Here is a 10,030-nt window from a genome sequence, read left to right on the forward strand (position 1 = left end):
ACATTTTAAAAGAGTGAGTTGGGAAGCCCAATGAGTATTATCTTAAATAAAACATACTTTAAATCATAAAGAACGTGAACATGCTCGTCAAGGAAACATTTATAAAGCCATAATCAGGGTTTTGAAAATAGAACTGAAATCATAAAAATACATTATGTAAAAACCCTGGAATAAACTCATTAGCTTCTTTCTAAAAACTCCACTGCTCTACTGCCTGAACATGTGGGAGAGCCCTTTTGCTCAATCCCTAATAACCTTAGTTGAGAGAGAGCCCTTTTGCTCGATCTCATCAACGTCGATAACATAGTCATACGTGCACGCAGAGTTGAAATTGGGTCTTGATCACCTTACCATACCTTTAGTGTCAAGGATCCCTAACATCACTAAAATTTGGGTACCTTACCATACCTTCATAATTTTAAAGCATGAATCACATGTTCAGCATTCATTTTAAGGCGTGCGTTGGAGAAAATCATGGTATAAAAAACTTCATATAAACTGCCTATACGTTAAAACGATTCATAAAAACTAGCATTGGAAAAGAATTTATTAAAACTTGTCACTCACAATCTTAAGCTACTTATCCAAGAGGTTGTACGCCTCTCCTATTTGTGTTTGTTCTGAAAAGAAAAGTTCCCTTGGTCAGTATACTTAGCTCCCTTTTGAGCTTAACGTATAGCTTAACTTCACCGCATACTAATAGTCATCACATTACAACTAAGTAAAATGCATCAAATCCATCTTCAACGCATCAGCTATCTGTAGTCATCTTACCTTATAACTTGGCTGATAATTGAAAATCCTTTCTCAAGGTGCTCGGGTAAGTGCTGAAATGCCTTCTTAGTTTATGTGACGTACATCCACTATGTGACGTACTCAGAGCGCTTTCATTGTCAATTGACTATGTTGTATGCGTTAACGCATAACATCATTGAGTTTACTGCTTGCTTGTTCTTCGTATGCAACTGCCTGCTTATTCATCCACAATATCATTCCAAATTCAATTTTTCAAATTCCTTAACTTTAATTCCAACACTCATAAAAACTAAATTCCCTTAAACTAAATTGCTCAAAAACATCTTAACTTTTACTTACCTTAGAATTCAATTATCATTTCCTCCAAAATCAATAAAAAATTCCTCAAATTATCCTTTAGTTAGCCGAGAATTCTTCAACTTTCAAAATCTTCAAATGGCAGCAACAACCTCCTCACTTAGGCATTAGAAAACATTTGGCAAAATAGTCTCTCTCATTGCGAACCCTATTTATACTTGGGCTTTTATGAAGGGTTTGTTTAATTAATTGCCACCTGGCATGCTTATCCTTCACTTGACGTCTGCAAGACTACCACCTGACTTACTTACTTGTTAATTAAGCTGAATTCCTCAACTTAAATTCATCACATGGCCTTGCAGCCACTTAAACCTTCTCCCTTCAACGCATACTTCTCTTCATCGTTATTTCATCTGAGCGACACCCTCAGTGCATGACCTAATGTCGCATCATTTGTCAGCTTAGCCTCAACATTGGCATACAAGGTTGGTCGCATATTTCCTTCATACCGTTTGGTTGAACTTAGCCATAACGACCTCTTCTTGAACCTTTGGCCGCATAGTTCAACAGATCTAGTTGCATGCCGCCTCATAGCTCCAATGCATGAAGTCCTCTACTTTCTTTAAGTGTTAACTTCCTCCTACTTTACCCAAGAACTCAACATTCCACACTTAATTTATTTTCTTGTCCTCTTTCGGCTTTTCATTGTTATTCTCAACTCTCTATGCATCGACTATGTTCACAATCTGAATGCATATACTCATAGCACTTAGTAAATTTTCTTTCTCTTTACATTTCAGACACATCATTTAATTAAACATACTTAACTTATTTTTTTCATTAATGTTAATACATATCTTAAACACTTAATTAAGAGAACTTAACTTAATGAGCTAGTAAAACAAGTTCAGGGGTTTACAGGTATCCTATAGAAAGAGTTTGTATAAGACCGGGGCACGAATATTGAGTTTCTTTTTATAACACCGTTGCTAGAAGAGACTTGCATTTCACCAAGATGACCAAAGGTGACTTGGTCTTAATCCTGAGTGAGTTGTGAACTTCTGCCTATAAAGGCGATTCTTGGGTGAAAATGGTCAGATTCGCTGATTTAATATGCTTACCATTTTGGGGATTTGCCTGATTGGGGAGCTAGGAACACAGTTATGCAAGACGAAATTCACTCCTTCCCTATTGTAAGAGTAAGTAGATAAATTGCTCTCTTGAACAATGAAGCGTCTCATTCTCTCCTGGTGAGAGAAGGGTTAAGTTATAGTTGGACTATAACGAATTGTTCATTAGAGTGGTCGATGATATTTAATGAGTTAGATATAACTGCAGTGGTAAAATGATAATTTGACCGAGCTGTACTTGCGAACCATTTTTTAAGAGTCAACGCACTGTTGATTGGTTATATCTAATGGACATAGAAATATATCTATAGTTTGAAGAGTGTAGTTGTCGGTCTTTAGTGGAGTGACCAATAGTTAATGAAGGTTGATTAAGTTAATTAAAGAGTTTAATTAATTAATCAAGTATCATTGGAGCTTCAATCTATATATCCATAAGGTCCCCTCGTTAGCTCAATAAGAACTATTGAGAATCAAAATTATTTTTGGTTTAATTTTAATTGTTTAAATTAATTAAATGAAATTAATTGTATAAGATACAATTAAATAATGTATAATGTAGGTTGATACATCATGAGAGAGATAAATATTTGAATATAATTCAAGTATATTATATGAATTAAATTCATATAAAAACTATATATTAAAATTTAATGTGAATATAATTCATATTAAATCTATATAGTTTTATGAGAGAAATGAATATTTGAATATGATTCAAATAATAATTATGCAAATATGATTCATATAAAAACTATATGTTAAAATTAATGTGAATGTAATTCACATTAAAACTGTATAGTTTGATGAGAGAGGTTGTTATTTGAATGATTCAAATATTAATTTATATGAATGTGATTAATACACAAACTATAAGTTATATTATATGTGATATAATATAAACTAAAGCTTATATGTGATATGTGATATAACATATAGTTTAACATTTATATACTAAGTTAGTTAATACATACATACATACATACATACATACATACATACATACATACATACATACATATATATATATATAAACTCAAATTCAAATTGTTTTGAATTTGAATTTTAAAATTAAAGGGTGGGGGAGGAGTTATAACTCCGTCAACCCTTAACCTCTAATTTCACGTAAAAAAAAATAGAAGAAAGAGATACGATCATCTTCTTCTTCCTCTTAGTCTCTCTCTGATCTCTCAAACTCTCTTTCTTCCCCTCTTACCAAGATTGAGTGCAAGCCTATGAAACTCTGCATGATTCTCGTATTAAGAATAACGAGGAGGACCTCATAGTGGTGTCCTCTTCATTCTGTATGTTGTGTTCGTGGTTGTGGGTTTAGGAGATCAAGAGGAGCAGTTCGTGTTCATGTTATGGAGAGGAAGCGAGAAGACGGTCTTCTTCAAGGTATGTGATTTCCCTTTCTTCTCTTTGTATGATTAACACAATAGACAACATGCTTAAGTTACAAATTTGTTTATCCATGAGTTTCTGTCCTCTGCATCGTTTATTGTTCTGTAAAACATAAAATTAGAGATATGATCACATTAATTTGCTTCCACTTCGGGCAATTCAAATCTCTTCAAATATACCATATCAATAGAACTAAACTTGTATATCAATGGCTAAGAGCTTAGCTCAACTGACATCTGTATGTTCTGAGGACCAAGAGGTCCATGGTTCAAATCTCTCTACCCCTAATTTGTACTAAAAAATGGTATATCGATGGTATTTGAAATTGATTTCTATCCATGATGTTTGACATATTCACTTTATGAGGTCTCTCATCGAATTTGGAAAAAAAAATATATATATATATATATATATATATATATATATATATATAAGATTTAAGAAGATCAATAATATTTTGAAAAAAGTACTAGAATCTCAATGTAATCTCTTCAATATGTACCGAGAAAGCCCTAGAAAAAGATAATTTTTTAAACTAAATCTTAGTGGTCGATCTCGCCGAGATGGACTGATAAAAACTATTTGAACGAGTTTTCAAAAAGGTTTTAGTTTTGTAAGATGGAAACTTAAAGGTGTTATTTATGACAATTTCTCGCTCATTTTCTAATTAGGTCTAGTGTTGATATAACATACCAATAAATACAAAATTGTAGACTAAATAATATTTGTATTTGTTAATTATCAATAATTATTTACATGTTCCTTAACTAATAAACAATTTTTTATGCCATAAATAGAAAAAAATTGTTCGTTGGTAATATGCTAAAAAGTTTCCAAAATGAATATAACTCAATTGATATCAAATATATACAATATCTTGAGTTAGATGTTCAATCACCCACCCCAAAATTGTGAAAAAGTACTACTACTACTAATAGTAATAAACTAAAAAGCTTAATGGTTGTTCTTTATTCACATCCTATGAGTCAATGCCTCCCTTTCTTTTCTTTTTTTTTTTCTAATAAAAAATTACCACTAATAATTTTTAATTGGGTGCAAGTTATTTCGCAATTAGCGGTGAGCATGATAGATCGAAAAATTGAGCTGACCAGCCAAATCAAAGTCGGTCGGAGAAGGAAAGGGGTCGACTGGTGTCAGTTTGGAAAAATTCTAAAACGAAAAAGTTTAAAGAATAAAACTGACCAAACCGACTAACCTACCTATCGACCAACATTTACTTCTCGATGATCGAAGTCGATTTGAACATTTATTAAATCGATTACAGTTGATTCAGTGGCAGTTCGATCGAAAAATTAACTTCGACCGACCGATGTTCACTCCTATCCGTAATAGGCTTAGTTTTACTTAGGGAAATTGCATTTAATGGCCAAAACGAGACCTCCAATTGAAATAATGACTATTTTTTAAATTCATTGATTTATAACCAAAATTTTGGAGGGCCCATCTCCCTATGTAAAGTTCCAATTCTGCCCTCTCAACTCTCAAGCTCCCAACAATTAATCCCCACAAATTTAGTAAAATCCACAACAATCTTTTAGCTAATTCAAGAGTGATTTTGTTGGGATTTAGATTTTAATTAGTAGGGATGGTTTAAAATTTTATTAAAAATGCAATGTTGATTTTTTTTACAACAAAAAAAAGCTTCTATCACTAGTAGTTAATGGTGCCAAGGGTTGTGATTTGGACTACAATCAATGTGGCAATAAGCTTCTACCATTAAGTATTGGATTTTTTTTTTTAACTTAAGGTACGTAATGGTGTACTCTAATTTCTAACCTTAGATATTTGTTTAATCATGACCACATGATAATCCACCCATCAAAGCTAAGACGATCTACAGTTCAAGGGATTTGGGGCTAGGTTCTATTTGATGCATTTTCCAAAATAAATCTTTCCTAGCACATTCCTTCTAAAATATAGCTATACTGACAAAGTTTAGGTTTTTTCAAGTTTACGGTATTCTTGTGGTTCAATTGATGAAGATTTTAGTTATTTTCAATACAAGGTATTTGCATACCATAGTACAAAGTGCATACTTAGATTACTCATTTTAGTTATTTTTTTAGCTATTAGGAGGTCTTTTTTTTATTTATTATAAGGTATAAGATTTAAATTCTCAGGTATTTGTGTTGCTAAAAGTGTAATGAAAATTTAGCTAGTTTTAGTACAAGGTATTTGTGCGACAAAACTTATAAATTTTTTTTACCATTTTTCAGTAGAAGATACATAGTGGAATGCTATCGATATAAAGTAAAGAAATTGGGAACATAAAACAAAACACAAATACTTTATTTATAATTATAAAGAATAGATAATTAATAAAGTAGAAAGAGTTTGCTCATCAATAAAGGAGTTGGGGCGAGAGGGTACATGGTATATGATGGGCAATCCATCCCAAATTAGATATATACTTCTTTTAACATAATTTTTAAAACTTTTACTATATCCATAAATTTTATGTTAAGTGTTATATTTTTCAAATTTGTTGCTAATAACAATATTTTTGCTTGTGTTTAGGAGTTGTTTTAAGGATTTGTTTTCACATTCATTAAAATAAATTACCAAATATTCCTTTATTTCAAGGATTAGTTTGTTTTTATTTGAATTTTAAATTTGTTAGTATTTCAGTTAGATAAAGGGTATTTTTGATATTTGATAAATTCGATTAAAAATTCTAAAATAATAATTTGGCCATTTGTTGAAAGAAAAAGTTTTGAGTGCTATTGTTTAAAAAGTCCATTAAATTTGGGTCATTTGTCCAAACCATCCATTTTACTTATCCACACTATGAAGTCCAAACAATCAGATCCCTCATAATCTTCTTCTTCTCTCTCCAAAATAATCATCCATCTCTCTGATGGGCTTTTCCATTCTCCGAACTTCCCCTCTCTCTTCCTCCCGAGCTTTTCTCTGTATCCCAACACCCTTCTCCTCTCTTCCCATCCTTCCTCTTCCTCTCCACTCTTCGCCCCATTCATTGCTCTTCAAAACCCATTTCGGATCATCTTCTTCCTCGCCGAATTTCACTTCTTTCGCCATTTCTGCCACTCCATTCCGTGGGGCTTTTGCTCTTAGACCTCGTGGCTTCCGCCGGGGCCGCGTTTTGGCCATGTCTTCGCCTAATTCAGTCCAGAAATCCGAGGAGGAGTGGCGAGCTATCCTCTCGCCGGAGCAGTTTCGAATTCTCCGGCTAAAAGGAACAGAGTAAGCAACCGTTCGAGTGGATTTTTTTTTTTTTTTTTTTTTTTTTTGAAGTTAAGTTGATTCTCTAATTCTGTAATTATGAGTTTCATTCGAATTGAAAACTGAACTATAAATTAACGCCATGGCCGTTCTTTTATGTCTCTCTCCTGCAGCTTAGCTCACTTCCTGTGTTTTGATTATATTAATATGCTCTTCTCTTGCATTATTTGTTTTACTATTTATCCAGTCCATTTCGAACCATAAATTCCATAGTTGCATAATTTCTTACTTTCTATGTCAATCTGCTTCAAATTAGCAACAAATGCTGTGGAAACTTAGGGTGAGTTGGGGATTATTTTTGACAAAAGTGTTTTTGGATACAACTCCCTCGGCTAGTACTTTTAGAAGAATTTTGAAGCAATTTAAATCATTTTCAAAACCAGTCGTGATTAAAATTTTGAAGCGTACTAAATGGGTAAAAGCCCTTTTCATCCATTTAAAAACATCCATCCTTGATGCTTTGTCAAATATCTAGCCGAGGTTCTTTATCATAGCATGGCTGTAAGATATCTGGAAAGAAAGAATTCTCTCTGATACGGTTTTCAATTTAACCTCTTATTGGAATCTTGCTACTACATTTGGTTGTCAAGATAACTCGCATGATATTAAACCTTAGGTAAATGGCCATTATGACTTGAACACATTCCCTCTAAGTAATTTATTATTTACATATTATCCACTGGGCCAAATATTAGGAGTATGTGAGAGCTCTAGTTAGAGATATTTTAGGATCCAGTTTGTTAGGATTCTTCCTAACAAGAAAACTCAATAGCAACAAAGGACACCAAGAACACTAAAAGATAGGAATATATATTGCAATATCAACAAAGAAACTACAATATCATAGCCTTTCGAGAGGGCTACTCTCTCCCAAATTCCCACAATGGAAATTCCTTTTAAAATGATGCACACCCTCTCTCCCAAATTCCCACAATGGAAATTCCTTTCAAAATGATGCACACCCTCTAAGGACTCTAACACACTATATTTGTAACCAAGGCACCTCGGCTACTGACCCATATGCCTTTACTATTATCCTACTAATAATCCTCATATATCTCTAACTAGGACTCTCATTGAGAATTATTTGGAGATTAGGAGGACATGTTTCTCATTAGACACTAGTTAAAGAAGTTGGTTAGTAAAAGGTTGGACAGAAATAGATTGGATGAGAGGGGCAAAGTTAGGCAGAATTTTGGAAGAGCTATTTTGAGAGAGTCTAGGCCTCTCAAAGTGTTTAGCAATTGTAAGTTCCCTTCTTATTTTGCAATGTAATATTTTTTCTGTGTTATTTTCTGTCGATCTCTATTGCAAGATTAAGTTCCTTTTACAGATCTAATATTGGGGTATTACAGGTATCCAGGAACTGGCATATATGACAAGTTCTATGAAGAGGGAGTTTATCACTGTGCAGGATGCGGGGCACCCCTTTATAGGTCAAACACGAAATTCAAATCTGGTTGCGGTTGGCCAGCATTCTTCGACGGTATTCCTGGAGCCATTAAACGCACTGTGAGTTTTTTTACCTCCATCATTCTTTGTGTCCAGGAGTTAGAACTAGGATCTGTTAGGAGCTTATTATGTTTTTCTATATGATCTACCATTTTCTCCCTTCTCTGCAATATTGTAACGGATCTCTCTAATAGAGTGGGAGTTCCTTTATTGAAAGGAGGCTCCTTCTGACCAGAGGGAAATGGGAAGAATAAACTAGATGCAGTCCCGAGTCTAAATTACTGACTTGACATGTGTATTGGACAAATATTGTATAATTTCATACGACATGAAAGACAAATGACAGAAGAAAGTATAGAGCTAGATAGAATAGATAGGATGTGAAACATACACAACCAAGATAGCAGATTCCTTTTATCGATCGTGTCATCTGTATCGTGTCATACCAAATCAATTATATATGTCCAATATCATAAGGGCCTAGAGGGAACAAATGCAAATCATGGTAGCAACTTACCTAAGATTTAATATCCTATGAGTTACTTTGGTAACTAAATATAGTTGGGTTGATTTAATATCCTATGAGTTACTTTGACAACTAAATGTGGTAGGGCTAGGTAGTTGTCCCATGAGAATAGTCAAGGTGTGCACAAACTAGGCCAAACATTCACAAATATTAAAAGAAAAGAAACTAACATGTGCCCAATAAGCACGTCAAAATTTTCCTCCAGCAAAATTCTAGAATTGAAGTAATGACATTGTTTTTGTAATGACCAGCCTGACCCTGACGGAATGAGGACTGAAATCACATGTGCTGCTTGTGGCGGTCATCTGGGTCATGTTTTCAAAGGAGAAGGCTTTCCAACACCCACAAATGAGCGCCACTGTGTCAATAGTATTTCACTCAAGTTTTCTCCTTCTCCATAATTTCTTCTCTCAAATCTGTCTTTTAATTTTTCTTTAATCTTGTGATTATATTTATAACCTTACTCAATAAGATATTTACTATTTTAAAGGGAAGAAAAGGAGATTTTCTTCTTCTTCCCTTCTATATACATTTTGCTTGTGTAAAGTAAATTTCTTCTGTCTCGATCTCGATACGCTTTCAAGCATACATGTTGAACAGCTACAATCTCGTTGAATTTGTTAGCTTTTTGTGGCCTCTTGGGTTTGTAAAGATGGCATGCTTCATATCTTGCAACCCTTCAATTGAGATATGTGATGTATGGTCAGTTTTTTTTTTTTCCTTTTTTTTAAAAAAAAGTTTAGTTATGTTTTTAGATATTAAATTAACGAAATTGTTCTTGTAAATCATCATTTAGAATTGTCCCAAATTAACTTCATAATATGTAGTATAGTATTTTGTTAAGAGAAATAGAAATCGCATTCAAGCTAATAATTTTATTTGTTTGTATATGTTTTAGGCAGGAATTTTTACTTTGTATCGATGCTAGACTGATCCTCTTAACAATTGGATAACAAAATCTAAAATATATGCCTATCAAATGCCTGACTGATACAATAATAACATACACTTGGTCAATAAAGGTTAAATAATAAAAGGCTTCGTCGTTTTAAATCATAGTAGTCACCTATCTACAATTTAATATCATATGAATTTGTTCAGTGATACTATAATGTTTTTGAATACGAAGGAGTTCTAATCATTATACCTTAATGTTTGCTTGTATGACCTTTTTAAGTTGGATGTATTAATTATTGAACTATAC

At 33.1% G+C, this 10,030-nt stretch overlaps 1 protein-coding gene across 1 annotated transcript; it reads left to right on the forward strand.

Moving 5' to 3' along the window:
• Positions 1–6,320: 6,320 nt before the first annotated feature.
• Positions 6,321–9,462, forward strand: LOC120077148 (peptide methionine sulfoxide reductase B5-like). The gene is made up of 3 exons (XM_039031051.2): positions 6,321–6,809; positions 8,204–8,360; positions 9,078–9,462. The coding sequence occupies exons 1-3, from the start codon at positions 6,463–6,465 to the stop codon at positions 9,225–9,227; spliced, it is 654 nt and encodes a 217-aa protein (XP_038886979.1). The 5' UTR covers positions 6,321–6,462; the 3' UTR covers positions 9,228–9,462.
• The last annotated feature ends 568 nt before the right edge of the window (positions 9,463–10,030 follow it).

Source organism: Benincasa hispida, chromosome 5 (assembly GCF_027475165.1).
Source record: "Benincasa hispida cultivar pf3 chromosome 5, pf3_genome.v1.1, whole genome shotgun sequence".
Lineage (NCBI taxonomy): Eukaryota > Viridiplantae > Streptophyta > Magnoliopsida > Cucurbitales > Cucurbitaceae > Benincasa > Benincasa hispida.

What these genes read in the sequence shown, in the direction of transcription:
- LOC120077148 (XM_039031051.2), top strand. Translation starts at nt 6,463, where the DNA reads ATGGGCTTTTCCATTCTCCGAACTTCCCCTCTCTCTTCCTCCCGAGCT. An exon ending in CTCCGGCTAAAAGGAACAGA is followed by an intron (nt 6,810 to 8,203) that starts GTAAGCAACCGT and finishes GGGGTATTACAG; the next exon opens with GTATCCAGGAACTGGCATAT. An exon ending in CTGGAGCCATTAAACGCACT is followed by an intron (nt 8,361 to 9,077) that starts GTGAGTTTTTTT and finishes TGTAATGACCAG; the next exon opens with CCTGACCCTGACGGAATGAG.